The 16,068-nt window shown below is 46.6% G+C and overlaps 2 protein-coding genes and 1 long non-coding RNA gene across 6 annotated transcripts; 2 read left to right on the forward strand and 1 right to left on the reverse strand.

Moving 5' to 3' along the window:
- Nucleotides 1-1,984: 1,984 nt before the first annotated feature.
- On the forward strand, nt 1,985-6,392 carry LOC119318704. 4 transcript variants are annotated; one of them, XR_005154217.1, is made up of 4 exons: nt 1,985-2,303; nt 2,378-2,592; nt 3,630-3,677; nt 5,992-6,392. It is a non-coding gene; the product is annotated as an uncharacterized LOC119318704 (long non-coding RNA). The 4 variants fall into 4 exon arrangements; XR_005154219.1 differs by having other exon boundaries at nt 6,007-6,392; XR_005154216.1 differs by having other exon boundaries at nt 3,633-3,677.
- A 3,590-nt stretch (nt 6,393-9,982) lies between these two features.
- LOC119318705 (pentatricopeptide repeat-containing protein At1g61870, mitochondrial-like) lies at nt 9,983-11,593 on the forward strand. The gene has a single exon (XM_037593289.1). It carries the CDS (start codon nt 10,019-10,021, stop codon nt 11,288-11,290), a length of 1,272 nt encoding a protein of 423 aa, XP_037449186.1. The 5' UTR covers nt 9,983-10,018; the 3' UTR covers nt 11,291-11,593.
- Nucleotides 11,594-12,338: 745 nt separating this feature from the next.
- LOC119318706 lies at nt 12,339-14,213 on the reverse strand. Its single transcript, XM_037593290.1, has 3 exons — nt 13,981-14,213; nt 13,032-13,370; nt 12,339-12,960 (listed from the first exon to the last, which is right to left on the reverse strand). The coding sequence occupies exons 2-3, from the start codon at nt 13,302-13,304 to the stop codon at nt 12,556-12,558; spliced, it is 678 nt and encodes a 225-aa protein (XP_037449187.1). The 5' UTR covers nt 13,305-13,370; nt 13,981-14,213; the 3' UTR covers nt 12,339-12,555.
- Nucleotides 14,214-16,068: the final 1,855 nt, after the last annotated feature.

Here is a 16,068-nt window from a genome sequence, read left to right on the forward strand (position 1 = left end):
ACCTGGGCGCGCCAGGATCCCCAGGCACGGCCTGGTGGGTTATGGTCCCCACGTGGGCCCCCTCACTTATCTCTTCATCCCACATCACCACCTACCTCTAGAAAAAAATCACCATTGCTCTCTCTCTCTCTCTCTCTCTCTCTCTCTCTCTCTCTCTCTCTCTCTCTTGTGTTCTTGCTCTCAAACCCGCGGATTTCGATCGCTTTGCTCGAAGCTCCGTTTTCGAAACTGTTTCGGGGGATTGTTACTTCGTATGTGACTCCTCCGTTTGTCCAATTAGTTTTTGCTTTTGTAGTTTATATTTTGAATAATTATCTACTCTTGGTGCTGCTATAGATGAGCTTGCATGTTGAATTCTTAGAGTTCTAAGTAGTTTGAATGCTTGCTATAGCCTCTATGCATCCCTATGAGTAGTTTCCTTCAATTTTGTGAAGTTTTGTTGAGAAAAATTTTGTTGACTGAAAATTTCAGAATTTTGTTCATAGGAAAAGATGAGTATCTTTAGGAAGTTTGCTTCCAAGAAGAACTCCAAGGGAGTTATCGGGGAGTCATCTGATAGTGATCTCCATACCCGGAGAATGGCGGAGATACGGCCGTGCGAATGGTCGCATAACCCGTTCATGGAAGGGGCCGGAATCCTTCAAGAGTTTGCACACTATGCTGCTAATGCCAGCCTCACCGACTTCATGGCAGCTGAATGTGAACAGTATCATCTCCTCACAAACTCCTTTGTGCAAAGCTTTAGTTTCCTTCCTAGGAATAATCCCCCTGAAGTGCAGTTTAACTTATACACTGAACCCCATCAGATACCTCTTACTGAATTTTGCGACATATGCTTGATCCCTTCCAATGGGAGTTTAGTAGAGCCTAGGTCTACAGAGTTCGAAGGCTTTTATCGCACTCTTCTGTAGGGGATGAGAGAGGGGTGTCAAGTGTCACCGCTACTAGCTTGCATTTTTCTGCCGTGCATTATTTTGCTCTATTCATTGCAAAGTGCTTGCTTGCTAGAGAGAAGGGGGGTGCACTCAGTATGGAACTCTGCTGAAATGCAGAATTATTTCAATAAGAAAGAAGAAGAAAACTAGGCCAAAAATCAAATGAAAAACAAGGCGGCCCGCGTATGGGACGGCCCGAAAGGGTGCATGAGGAAAGGAGTGCGCGCGGGAGTTTCTATGTGATGCATTCTGCATCAAAATGCCGCGCTTTCGCACAGGCATGTCGCTCGCGGTGCGTCGATTGGGCTGGCCCATCGCAGTGCGCCGCAAAAAAAAAGTGAAAAAAAGTCACAGAAAGGTAGGTCTTATGTTTCAGGAAGTTGGATCTTCTTTAATTATATGCTTTCAATGGTAGCTTCGGTAGATTAAATGGTTGGCTCTATCCAAGTGTAATCTGGAATGATATGATTTCACTGATAGCTGCTAGATTAGATGGTAACTCCTTTCATGTGTAATCTGTCATGTTATTTTGCAATCATAGCTGCTGGATTAAACAACTGGCTCTTTCCACGTGTTATCTGTAATTTTATATTTCAAATATAGCTGCTGGATTAGATGGTTGTTTGTATCCATGTTTAATCATATATTATTTTGGATTAGGCTTGTGAATTTGGGTCCACTGTCATTACTAGGAAAAAGCTTATAGACAGAGCAATAGCAGCAGCTTGGGAATGGAAGCCGCGCTACTACTATCTAGTAGTAGCGCGGGTAAAAACAGTGTGCTGCTACTAAAAAATAGTAGTAGCGCGGGTCTACCGTTCCTACGCTACTACTAAATATCCTCCCAAGACAGCTTATAGTAGTAGCGAGGAGTATAAAAACCGCGCTACTACTATTTTCTAGTAGTAGCGCGGTCTGCAATTCCCATGCTACTACTATAAATTGACGGGATCAGCTAATATACCCCACTTTAGCAGTAGCGAAGCACCCGTGGCCCGCGCTACAGTTAGTGGCATCGCACCGCAACCTTATCTCCCCTGTCCCTTGCCCCACCCTCTCCACCGCCCCTCCCCCAACCAATCTTGCCCACACCGCAGATGCCTCCTCCGTCCCAAACGACGATGACAGGGACGCCGGCGCCCTAACCCGCGTCTCCTTCCACCTCCCCCAGCTCGTCTTCTCGCCGGCCGCTTTGGAGGAGCCTCCTTTCGCGCGCCACCGTGGTCGGGCTGCGGCGACCACCAGAGGTCCACCGCCGGCTGGAGCTCCCTCCTTCTCCACTACGAGGCACCAGCAGAGGGGGACGACTCCTCCTTCCATCCCTAGCTACGGCGTCCAACCTCTAACGCCGATTGATCCCCTCCAAAAGTAGCATCTTCTTCTTCCTCTGGTTCTTCTTCTTCTTCCCCGGATCTGATGTGTGTTCGCGTGGTTGTGTGCAGGTAGTTGAAGGAAGGGGGCGGGCCATGGAGAAGCTGCAAGGTGTGGGCCTGAAGCCATGGATGGATGTGTTTGGTATGAGGATAGCGGACGGCGAGGAGGCACCGAACCGAGCGGCGGGCAAGGACGAAGTGAAGCTGCGCGCACCGTCGTCCTATCCTTCCTCCGCCTGCTGTTACTGGAAGCAAGCGCAGTACCATCTCAACTCATCCACGAGGTGAGCTCTCGTCCGCGTGCCCGCAAGCTGCTTGTGTTTATGCCCATATCGTTTCTCTGTTCACCGACACCCCCACAGCATCCTACAGCTTCTGCCCACCTACAATCCTCATTGTTTGTTTAGTGCTCACTAACCCACATTGAACGATTCCAGTCGATTAATGAATGCATCTGGTCCAGCAAGAGGGGAGGGCAGAGCAGAGCAGGGCATCCAATGCTTTTCTTTCCCATATACTTTTACCTGCTTCAAGTACTAGCATACGTATGATCATCATTAGAGGCTAATCTCCTTTTTGCCGGGTCAGTGGATGCTAATCATAGTTTAAGACTTTGGTCGGTCAAGTCAAGCAAAACTAGTACGTACGTAGTGACATGTGATTCATCGGTCAAGTCAAGCAAGACACAACTACACTCACTCCAAGTGACTCTGCTCTCCCCGTCCGGCGCTCACATCCCCCACCTGCTGCTCAGCCTCGCCGGCCGGCAACGCAGAATTTCGTCCTGCACTATATTTCTTGCTCAATTGTTGTTAGTGCTTAGGTTGTACTAGTAGCAGCAGCCCAAGTACAAGAAGGGTTTCAGATTTCTCACTTGTGCAAAGAATAAGTTCAGTCAATCTAATATTCATACTTACATTGTAAATTCCTATGTACTTTTAGTGAATTCCCTTTGTAATGGTAGTGTTTGCAATGTAAAATTTCAGTGTAAGATAGACTAATAAAAGACTGAAACTACAGTCCAAATCATTGTTACTTAACTGAAAATATTTAGACTGAAAATATGCACTGTAATTTAATGTGCATTTTTGCCCAGTAATGTGTATTCCTTCTCTTTTTGGTTGCCTGAATTTAAAGTGGTTTTGGGCTGTAATTTTCAGTAATGTGTCACTTCTAGTTTACCTGAATATTTTTGTATTCTTATCAGTTTTGTGCCCCATTCTAAAGAAGTTCAGTAAATGTGTACGTCCCATTCTGTAAATACAATATTTTACAAACCATTTAGATACAACAACCTGATCTTTGTTTTCTTTTTCACAAGAAGCTATTTTTGGCTTACATGAAGGGATGCATGCTCTTCATCTTGCAGGTATGACTCATCCTCACATTCTTACTTCGCCTTTGTTTCCTTCAGCTTCTCGATCCTGAAATTTTAAGATAAATTGCAAGTACTCAGTATCATGTTCTTAAGCAAAGCTACTGTTTTTTGCTTGAATTACAGTGTTTTGTCTGACCTATGTATAGTGTCAATAAAAATCTAAATTTCAAGATGGAGATATATTTTTTGGTGGCATCTTACATCACAGTAATTTACAACCAAGATAGGTTTACAATGTCTTTTTGATAGCAACTATAATGCATAGCTACAGATTTTGTCGAATACACATATGTATTTTGTAAACTCCGCCTATGTTGTCTCCGCATAGCCGGTCCCAAGCCCGGGTAAAGGAGGAGGGTTGTGATAGGCTTGGCGAGCCAATGTAAAAACTCAGCCACTCTTATGGAGATGAAACCCAAAAGATTTTTGTTGGGGCGCAACCCTCTCAGCGACGCGCTACATCGGAACCCGGGTGTGGTGGAAAATGGGCAAGGGCCGGGCCATCACCCCCAAGGTGGCGCGCTGTATCTTGATCCAGATACGGTGGCAAGTGAGCGAGGATCGGGTCGTCGCATCCTTAGTGGCGCGCTACATCGGCGCCCGGATGTAGTGAAAAATGGGCAAGGGTCTTCGCATTTGACTCGACGAGTGCGAAGGGTAAGGAAGCTAGCCGAGCCTAGGAGGATTCGCTTAGGTAGCTGGAACATAGGGTCTCTGACAGGGAAGCTTCGAGAGCTAGTTGATGCAGCGGTGAGGAGAGGTGTTGATATCCTTTGCGTCCAATAAACCAAATGGAGAGGACAGAAGGCGAAGGAGGTGGAGGATACCGGCTTCAAGCTGTGGTACACAGGGACGGCTGCAAACAGAAATGGCGTAGGCATCTTGATCAACAAGAGCCTCAAGTATGGAGTGGTAGACGTCAAGAGACGTGGGGACCGGATTATCCTGGTCAAGCTGGTAGTTGAGGACTTGGTTCTCAATGTTATCAGCGCGTATGCCCCGCAAGTAGGCGACAATGAGAACACCAAGAGGGAGTTCTGGGAAGGCATGGAAGACATGGTTAGGAGTGTACCGATTGGTGAGAAGCTCTTCATAGGAGGAGACCTCAATGGCCACGTGGGTACATCTAACACATGTTTTGAACGGGCGCACGGGGGCTTTGGCTATGGCATCAGGAATCAAGAAGGAGAAGATGTCTTAAGCTTTGCTCTAGCCTACAACATGATTGTAGCTAACACCCTCTTTAGAAAGAGAGAATCACATCTGGTGACTTTTAGTAGTGGCCAACACTTTAGCCAGATTGATTTCATCCTCTCGAGAAGAGAAGATAGGCGTGCGTGCCTAGACTGTAAGGTGATATCTGGAGAGAGTGTTATACCCCAGCATAAGCTGGTGGTTGCTGACTTCTGCTTTCGGATTCGTGTCCAGCGGGATAAGCGTGCCAAAGTCGCTAGAACGAAGAGGTGGAAGCTCAAGGGGGAGGTAGCTCTAGCGTTCAAGGAGAGGGTCATTAAGGAGGTCCCTTGGGAGGAAGGAGGAGATGCGAACAATGTGTGGACGAAGATGGCGACTTGCATTCGTAAGGTGGCCTCGGAGGAGCTTGGAGTGTCTAGGGGAAGGAGAAGCGAAGATAAGGATACTTGGTGGTGGAATGATGATGTCCAGAAGGCGATTAAAGAGAAGAAAGATTGCTTCAAACGCCTATACCTGGATAGGAGTGCAGACAACATAGAGAAGTACAAGATGGCAAAGAAGGCCGCAAAGCGAGCTGTTGGTGAAGCAAGGGGTCGGGCATATGAGGACCTCTACCAACGGTTAGGCACGAAGGAAGGTGAAAGGGACATCTATAAGATGGCCAAGATCTGAGAGAGGAAGACGAAGGATATTGGCCAATTCAAATGCATCAAGGACGGAGCAGGCCAACTCTTGGTGAAGGACGAGGAGATTAAGCATAGATGGCGGGAGTACTTCGACAAGCTGTTCAATGGGGAGAATGAGAGTTCTACCATTGAACTGGACGACTCCTTTGATGAGATCAGCATGCGTTTTGTGCGGCGAATCCAGGAGTCTGAGGTCAAGGGGGCTTTAAAAAGGATGAAAGGAGGCAAGGGGGCTTAATTTTCTTCACTTCATCTACTTCGTAATATTTCTGTATTTGGTGTACGAAAAATGGAGATTGGAGCAATATATCCAACTACTTAACTTCAAGTCACATTTTTCTGGGAAACAACTTTAGAATGACCAATATATCCAACTACTAAAACATTTCAAATTGTGGTTCATGAGGGCTCACAAACATCTATAGTTTTTTGTTTTGCAGATCTAATGGTGCATGTGTAGACTATGGGCATTTTTTTCCAGCAAATCTAATGGTGTCACGTGTCGGCGCCTTTGTAGTTTCATCAGTTCCTGGGCGATGCTTCAGAAAGGCAAGCCACGACTACAGAAACTGTGCTGTTTGGCCTGAACTGGCAATGTTTTTGTTCGTGTCATGATGTCCCCTTTTTTTGATTTAAAAAGAAGGGAATGCAAAGTTTGAATTCCAATAGAAAAACAGCTCCATAGGCCCATTGCGCTTGTGTGGGTACGTGTTATAGTGACATTTCCATGCAGTGAGTGTAGAATAGGAAGTGCATGTGGTTTAACCCACGCAGTTGGTCACACAACTTAGTGAGGCCAAATAAAGATTTATAGACATTTTTGTACTGGAGTTGGACCAACAGGAAATTGATTAGGAATTTCTAAAGAAATCCTATATATATCAAATAAATATTTAAATCAAAGATACATAGAAAGGCTTCATGTATAATTATGCAAATTAGCTATGAAATAGGCCTGAAGATGTGACGAACTTAGGAACTTGAATCGACTCAACTAGAGTTGAAATGAATGTTCTATGAATTTCTAAAATTGACTAGAAATGGGAAAATGTATTGGGCACTATTCAAGCAGGCTCAACAGGCTGACCTAGTTACTTAAAACACCCACCGAGCGGCCCTTAAGCAGACACACACACATGAGGCACTAGCTCGGCCCAGCTTTGGGCCCACTAGCTAGGATTCGCCGTCAATGGCACACTTTTGAGGTGGTCCCACTCATTAGGACATCATCTAAGTAAGGGTCAATGGGCTTTGACCCAACAGAATGCTTCATTTGGGCATTTGCGAGGTTGGGACGAAGGGAGGAAAGAAAAGTGAAGAGCGTTAAGGTGGTGGGGCAAAACTTAGTAGAAGTAAGGAACTAGGGGCACGCAAATAGGAAGCCCAAACAAATATATGTTGATGCTCGAGATGCTTCAAAGGAGGCTGTCTGAATCAACAAGTGTCTTGACAGGATGAGAATTTGTGAATCAAGAAGTGTCTTGATATAGACTGGATGATCCTAAGTGCAATGAAACCAATGACACTACATTATGAATAATAGTGACATTGATCAAAGCAAAAGGAAATTTAAAACATAGCTGAAGACCATACATAACAATACAAGTATTACAAGGTTTTGAATGTGTCGGACCCGATGTCGAAGACTATACCATGAGCAAAGCATGAGAAAATACCAGATACCATGGGTGTCAAAGAAAACATGCAACTAGATTATTGATCTAGTGCAAGTGGGAGTCTGTTGGAAGTATGCCCTAGATTATTGTATTATTATATTTCCATGTTCATAATTAGGACTTTATATTCTATGTGGTTCTGAAACTTGGGAAGATCATGTCTTCCTAGGTTTTATGGTGGCTTGTCATCCTCATCATCATCCCAAGATCAGGTCATTTTCATCCTTGACCTAATCCAATATTCTTTTTCTAGGGCATAGTCCTTTTTGTTAAAGGAATAACCCTTTAAACCCTAGGTTGTGAAGCAACATATCTTTCTGTCACTCCATAAATACCCAAATAATTCTCATAATTTTTTTGGGTCATATCTTCCTCAAAATGGCAAAATATTTCATTTGCCATGTTATTTATCATGCTCAATTAATTCCTTTCCTATTCTGTCCCAAATGGCACTTTGTGAAGCAAGTGCTATTTATCTTTGTTTGATTGACCCCAGACTTTTTGGACACCTTTTACTGTACATATAATTGCCCTGTGCCAAATTTCAACTTCATTTGCCTAGTAAATATTTTTCAGAAATTTTCCAAAATTTTTGTCCAGGAAGGAACTTTGTGAAGGAGCTATAAGCTATGCATATCAAAATTAATTGAAATTTTTGTCACATCCTTCACTTGATCAAATCATGACTCTCCACCAAATTGGAGCTCATGTAACCTCTCCATGTGAGCTCAGCATCAAATCTTGGTTTCTAGTCAGATTTTTCACTTTGTGAAGCAACAATATTTATATTGCTTCACTTAAGCTGAAAATTTACCAGTGCATTCTCCTATCCATATCAACTCTCTCCACCAAGTTTTGGCTCAATTCATCAAACCGTTTGCCTTGTGCAATTTTTCCAAGATTCTGTCTAGAGAGATGCTTTATGAAGCAAGTGCTAGTTTGGCTAATCCAGATGGCATGAAACTTTTTGAGCATCCTCGTTTGTCCAATTAGGGCCATGCCAATTTTCAGCTCATTACAAGCACATACGTGAGTGCTACTTCATCATTTCCAAATCTGGCGATTTTGGCACTTTCTACAACAAGTACCATCTAAACTCCTCCTATTAAGCCGATTTTTGGTGATAAGAATCGTCTTAGTATGTGATCATCACCAAACAAATCCATTCCTTCGTGGCTAAGCTTGGGCCCCCTTTACTCAGCACAAACAGGTTTCTGTGCAACTGCAAACCTGCTAGCTGGGATCACATCATTGGCCACTATGCTTGTTTCTCTCCTCCTTGGCACTCAGTGTTGAACAGTCTACCTCCCAGACATGATGTGGCTGATCACCTGGCACCGCGTGCGCCAATTCACGCGGTGACCATGGGTCATGCCAGCCAAAACTCGTGCTCAGGAGAGTTCCCGTCACTGTTGTAGTCGCCTTCCTTTGCCTCTCGTCATCCCACCTTATCCAACAGTTGCCCCGTGAGCCCCTGCATCACCTTGCATTGCTGCCCCGCCCTGAATCATTGCGGTCACGTCGCCGTTGCCGCACCCGTGCCACAAACAGCTCATGTCCTCCATTAGAGCTCAGCTCGAGCTCGCCCGTGAGCTCTAGAGGCTTCCCCCGCGGCTATTTAAGCGCCTCCGAGCCCCTCCGCACCTCACCACCTCCTCCCTCACCTCATTTGCTCGCTGGAGCTCACCGTATCCCTCTTCTTCTCCTCGGCGCGGCAGTCATCACCAGTCTTCTCTTGACTCCGGCCACCATGAGCCTCCTCTCCTCCTCTAGCCTCCGCCACTGCCTCCCCCTCCTCCCCACTGCTCGCCCCAACCCTCTTCCCCCTCGCCGGAGGTCCCTGGTCGTCGCCACCACCACCACCCTCCCTCCTCGGTTCTCTTCCGCCCCCGCGACCTCCAGGCCTCTTTGATTAAGGGGATTCTAAAATGAATTTTGGAGGATTCATGTTCTCAGGGGAATTCAGTTGCACAATCGATTTCATAAGAGATTTTCACCCACACCAACATCTTTGAAAGAATCTTAGTTGTTACTGTGCACAATCGATCAAACACCCTTATAATCCTGTAGTATTCAAGGTAAGATTTCACTATATCCTTCATTTTTTGTGTTCCCGTGTTTTGGAAATCCCGCGAATTAAAGAGGTCGGTAATTGTTTTGTTGAACAACCGACATTGTACGCGTCGATGTCAGCTAGGCCCGTGAACGAGATGGAACGAACCATCTCTCACTCTGATCTCTACTAGCGCAGATCCACGTGTTCCCTACTCAAGTTGGCGTGGCATGACATGTACTCTGCCTTCACCCTGTGCCATAGTAAACCAACACACTCGTGGTAGCTCCTACACATTGGAATCCCAACGAGGTGGTGGAGGCTGGCTAGACCGTGTGGGAGGTCGTCGCTGAGCGGCAAATCTAAGTCCTTGCAAGCCATAGTTCGCCTTCCTACAATAAACCATCCGTGTAAATGGGTTTGTTGACGATGTTTGTCGAGACTATATATAGGGGGTTAAACATCCGGTTTTGTAGTTAGAGTTTATGTAATCGAATCGCGAAACCTCTGCTTCTTTCAGTTGGCATCCTTTTCTGCAAGCTTTGCAGATTGACTTTTGGATTGGAAGAGAAATGTCGAAATCAGGACAGCCGTTGGATCGCAAGGTGAACGGACGAGATCATTCCTCGGCTCACTCCTCTTATACTAGTGGCCTATCCAAGTCCAAGCTAAACCCATTGCCCTGATCTCGCGTCCCCTCCCCCACTCCCAAACCCTTCCCCGATGGCCGCCGCCGCCGCCGCGCTCCGCCGGGCCCTCGCGCCGGCGCCGGCGCTGCTCCTCCGCCGCCAGGCCCTCGTGCGCCTCCTCTCCACGCAGGCCCAGTCCTCCACCGCCCCCACCATCAGCCCCGCCGAGCTCGTCCGCATCAAGAACTCCATCCGCAGCGCCGCCACGCCGCCCGACGAGCTCGTCGCCCTCTTCCTGAAAGGCATCCCGTACCCGCCCTTCCTCGGCGACCGCTCCATCTTCTCTCTCGCCGTCTCCCGCCTCACTGCCGCCGCCCGCCCCGACCTCGTCTCCTCCGTGCTCTCCGCCTCCCTCACCGCCCTCCCGGCGCCGCACCCCTCCGAGGGCTTCCTCATCCGCCTCATCGCGCTCTACGCCGCCGCCGGCATGCCCACCCACTCCCTCTCCACCTTCCGCCTCGTCGTGCCCCCCTCCGACCGCGCCCTCTCCGCCCTCCTCGCCGCCTACTACGACGCCGGCCAGCCCGCCCGCGCCATCGAGGCCTTCCGCGACCTCTCAGCCGAGCTCTCCATCACGCCGGGCGTCGTGTCCCACAACGTGCTCCTCAAATGCATGGTCGCCACGGGGGACGTCGCCGGCGCCCGCCAGGTGTTCGACGGAATGCCCGACAAGGCCGGCATGCAGCCAGACATAGTCTCGTGCAACGAGATGCTCAAGGGGTACCTCAAGACAGGTGACCATGCCGCGTTTGACCTGCTGCTCAAGGAGGTCACTGGCGGCAAGAGGCGGCTCAAGCCCAATGTCACAACCTACAAGCTCCGGATGTCCGCCCTCTGCGCCAAGGGCAGGAGCTTCGAGTCCGAGGAGCTGCTGGACGCCATGGGCGCCAACGGCATCCCGCCTAACCGGGAGTGCTTCAACACTGTCATCGGCGGGCTATGCAAGGAGGGAGAGGTGGGCGCTGCGGTGGCGCTGTTCAAGAGGATGCCGGAGGTGCCCAGACTCAACGGGAAAGGTGTGTCGCCCAACTTCGAGACCTATATCATGTTGATCGAGGCGCTGGTCGAAAACAACGCATTTGTCCCTGCCCTGGAGTTGTGCAAGGAGTGCCTGGCCAACAAGTGGGCGCCGCCGTTCCAGGCTGTCAAGGGTCTGATCCAAGGGTTGGTGAAGAGCAGGAAGGTGAAGCATGCCAAGGAGCTCGGCATGGCGATGAAGAAGGCCGCCAAGGGTGATGCCAAGGAGGAGTGGGAGAAGGTTGAGGCGGACGCCTTCCAGCTCGCGCTCGCCGAGATGAAAGCGTAACTCACCACCCGCTTGGGACAGTATGTTGTCGCCTGTAAGCGGGTGATAAGTTATTGTTTTCTTGTTTCACTGGAAATCTATTAGACGTTTGTGTTTCTTCATGTGCTTGTGGCCGGTTGACTCTAGCAGTTCCTTTGGTTCAGGACACAAGATAGATCTTTTCTCATATAAGGTATTTGCATTTCAAACTACTGGGAGCTCTGCTGTCGCCTCCCCTGTAGGCGGGCATTAAACTTCAGTTACCAGATGCAGTTTGTACCACTTCTTTATTACGTATCACAATTCATCTCTTGGTGCTTTAGATATACTGTTCTCTGTGTAACTTTGGGAGCAGTGGGCACCTTTTGAACCCGTAGATCTGAACGATCCAAGCACTACAGAGAGAAGTCCAATATGTTTGTTGCCTTTGTACTGCTCATTTAAAGGATTGAATCAACGGATTGCTTGATTTCATAATTCAGCATGTAGGCTGCCTGAGAGGAAAACTCAATCCTGCTCTTTCATATTTCGATAGTATTGAATTTATGAACGTGAGCAGTCCTTTTACCCGGTATTTTGCAAAGGAGATTGCAGATATTTATGATTCAACACTTGCCTTTGTTCCTGATAAGTACTCCCTCTGTAAACTAATATAAGAGTGCTTAGATTACTAAAGTAGTGATCTAAATGCTCTTATATTAGTTTACGGAGGCAGTAGTATTTTTCTCACATACTATATGACATTTTGGTTCAGTGGCTCAGTGCATAGGATAGTTCTTTCCTCACATAATAAGGTATTTGCATTGTGACTAATTGGGTGCTCCCATAGCCGTAGGTGGGCATGTGAATTTGAGTTGCCAGTTTATCACATTGGATGGTGCAACAATAACTTGTTGTTTGTTGCGGTCCGGCTATATGAACATGTGTACGCAATGTAGTCTGCTGCAGGCATATATGGGCTTGAATTCAGGATTATGTTATACGTATATGCGCAGGAATCATTGCATCATCTGTTGTTTTCGTACCCCTGGCTAAGTATATTTTGCTGTGGTTAATTAGATACTGGTAAGTGGGAATAACCAGTTTCAGTTGTCTGCTTGAATCCTTTGGGAAATGTATATAGGTCAGAACTGGGTATTAGCTAAAGATAAGACATTTCTTCTCATGTAGGAGTATAAACAAAGTAGCATGTGATCCAATCGTGTGGAAGCAATGCGCATCGTGGACGGCTCCACCTGAATCTCAGAGACGACATACGCTGGCAGCTAGCGTTGGTGAAGCATTGACTACTTGTAGATCCATTCGTCGGAGCGGTTGCCGCCGCCGGCGGAGTCGACGTCGATGAAGATGCTGACGGCCTTGCCGATGCGGGGGCGGTCCTTGGTGGTCTCGAGGGAGTTGCGGACGTGGGCGACGGCGCCCCAGGAGCGGAGCGTGTTGGCCACGTCGTCGAGCCGGAGCAGGTACTCCTCCTCCGTCAGCGGGAAGGAGCGCTGCTCCCGGTACTTCCACATCACGTTCATCGCCAGCAGGTTGCGCCCCATGAACTGCTTCCGGATGAGCGTCACGTCGTAGCTCCGGCCGTAGCGCTTCCGGATGAGCGTGGCCAGGTCGAGGCCGCTGAAGCCGTCGTCGTCGGGCGCCCCCACCAGCCGCTCCAGATCCTCCCGGTTCCGCCTCGACGACGCCCCCTGCAATCGACCAGTCAGTCAGCTCCCCTGTTCGTCAGCAATCGATCGACGTGAACAAGAGATTAGGGTACCTCCTCGTCGTCTTTTCTTCGCTTCTTCTCTTGGTCGTCGTCGTCGCCGTCGTCGTCTTTGCCGCTGCTGGATTCGCCGCCGTCGTCGGCAACGGCCCTGACGGCGCCTCGGCGGAAGGAGCTAGAAGAAAGCCTCCTGGTCATGCTAGGATGAGGGTTAACTGCGACATGGCCTGAGCCGCTCCGGCGTGGACATGATGACACGTCGTGGTGGTGGTGGTGGCGATGGATGCGCAGGCTCTGCGGGTGGCCGCTGGAGAGCACATTCATCATGGAGGTCGGCCGATCACCACGACGCGACAGGTCCCAAGATGGACCCACTTGACTTGTATGAGCAGCCTGGAAGAAGACGAATGAAGAATTATTTGTCTGTCGGGACGAAGCACAAAAAAAAGAAGAAGAAAAACAGAGGACTCCGTAACGCTGGCCGAACCTACCACTCCTATTTTCCTGAAAGTCTAAGTAATACTGATTCGGAGACCTCATGACAAATAGGCTTTGAAAAGAATGGAACACAAGAAAGGGCATTTGGTCTAGTGGTATGATTCTCGCTTAGGGTGTGAGAGGTCCCGAGTTCAATTTTTTTTTTCATCTTTTCCTTAATTTTTTTTACTCTTCTCCACAGACCTGCATATTTTCATCAGTAGGTGAGAAGGATTTTTGTTTTGTTTCCCCAAACACACTGCTGAACACTCTCGGTATATATGGTACTTTTGCAATAGTATAGAACAAATATCCTATGAATGAATGCATGGATGGAGATCCTCCACGCAACCACACTGAGCAAATGGAGGAATTAAACAAACCTGAATCAGCATGCATGCTGATGCAGATATAGTCAATTATCTAAAGGAATAATTGGCAACAAAAAAATATTAACTAGAAACCAAGTTTACCCAGGAGAGCTGAGCGGAGTAATTAATCAGGCAGCCAGGTAGTTTTTACTTACCTCGGAAGCCTTTTCAGATCAGATCCCCGTGCTCGCAGGGAAGAAGAAGAAGAAGAAGAAGACAGATGGTGAGAGGATGCAGAGGGCGACAAGGAAGGAAGGAAGGTTCAGCAGAGGGAGAAGAGGAAGAGGAGGAAATCCCCAAGCTCTGCTTGCTTTTTGGTAGGCTTGCGTGACGCCACAGCCACACCCACACCAGTGACCGGACCAAACTCAAGGATGGATGGATGCGTGGTGGCAGACGCACCGGGGACGCTCACCACCCACATTCTCTTTCTCTCTTTCTTTCTTTCTTTCTTTTTTTTCCTCCCTCTTTCTCTCAGAAAAAAAATAGAAGATCATGCCCATGAGGGAGTTTCTTGGTCAATTCCCACACTATGTAGGGTATTCACTTACTTGCTCATCTGCTACCAAATGATCTCCTCATTGTTTTCACGGGTTCGTTTTACCGGGCCGGATTAGTATCTCTAGCACTATATTTATTTTTCTCTCTATGACTTTTCACTTTTTCTTTGTACGCACGTACTCTACACATAATTGTGGTAGTAGCATCTTTTTTGGGGTGAGAAATACTCCCTCCCCCGTCCAAATTTAGCTGAAACTCAAACGGGCGTGTCTAGCACTGAAATTCATCTAGATACATCCGTTTGATCGTCAACTTATTCCAGACGGATCGGCCGTGGACAACAACGCACTGTGTGTTGGTTAACAAAAGCACCCGAGGAGATTAGCATTTTTATTTCAGAGGATTGTAAAACCATGATTAATTAATGAAATGCCTTTTCCCCTGAAAAAAACTTATTCCGGACGGAGGAAGTATAATTGTGGTAGTTACTAGTAGTAGTACTGGCATGCACCGCCCAGACCCTGAATTAGATCTTCCTCATTATCGGTGTGATATTATTGGGCTTTGAATCTGAACTTAATTGTGTGTTGAAATCGATCTGATGAAAATTCAAGGAATCTTGGTTACAAGTCTGTACAAGCAACAACTCAAATGGGAGCATTTTGTAGGGCTTCCACTCCTGTCTTATTCTCTCTGTAGTCTGTATGGGCATGGTTTGCGAATATTCAGTTCGGCGCGCGGGCTCATCTGCACACGGTAAACAGTAAAATCGAAAAAATCTGAAAAAAAGAATTGGATGCAAGATAATTCAGTGCATGTGGTGGGTGCGCAATGTCATGGCTAAATGAAATTCGAGGAACTTGTGGCAAAAAAGATAAAATAAGCTCCTATTATGACGTTACCTTCCGGGAGCAGTATGTCGAGGTGCAACTGGCCGACTCAATATGAGTTCCTCCGGGAGCAGTATTTAAGTGGCATATTTTGTCTTCTCTTTTCCTATGTTTCCGTGCTGGGTTTCATCGTATTTTTTGTTTTTTTAGTTTTCTGTGTTTCTTTAGCAGTTTTCCATTTTTTAATTTCTCATTATTTTCTTTTGTGTTTCGGGTTTCCTGGTTTCTTACTGGGTTCCTTAAGTTTTTTTATTTCTGTTTCCTTTTTTCTTTCTATTTTTTTCAACACATATCTAATTTTTTCACACACATTGTACCCTTTTGTCATAGACCAAACATTGTTTTTATACAGATTTCTTTTTCAAAGATATATTTTGATCTCTACCTTTTTCTTCACACACATTATACATTTTTCGTATACATTTTTTTACATGTCAACAATTTTCAGATATATGATTAACATTTTTTCAAATGCATGTTTATGAAAGATATATTTTTTAGCTACTTGATTATTTTTAATTGCAGAAATATATTTTCAGTGTCACGAACATATTTTGTGAAATGCATGAACATTTTGTTAAATTTATGGTACATTGTCAGTATTTTTTTTACATTGTAGGAGTATAAATATTTTTAAAAATTTCATGTACATTTTTTGAATATTGCGAACATTTTTTATTACATGTCACAAGTAGTAATTCTATCAACATTTTAGAAAATATACACATTTTTTACAAAGTGTTAACATTTTTCAAATTTGCTGTTTTTAAAATTTGAAGTAATTTAAATTTGGGCAACGCTAGCTTCAGTCAAACATCAAGCGGGATATATCAACTCCTTAAAAGCATCCCC

Source organism: Triticum dicoccoides, chromosome 6A (assembly GCF_002162155.2).
Source record: "Triticum dicoccoides isolate Atlit2015 ecotype Zavitan chromosome 6A, WEW_v2.0, whole genome shotgun sequence".
NCBI classification, from domain to species: domain Eukaryota; kingdom Viridiplantae; phylum Streptophyta; class Magnoliopsida; order Poales; family Poaceae; genus Triticum; species Triticum dicoccoides.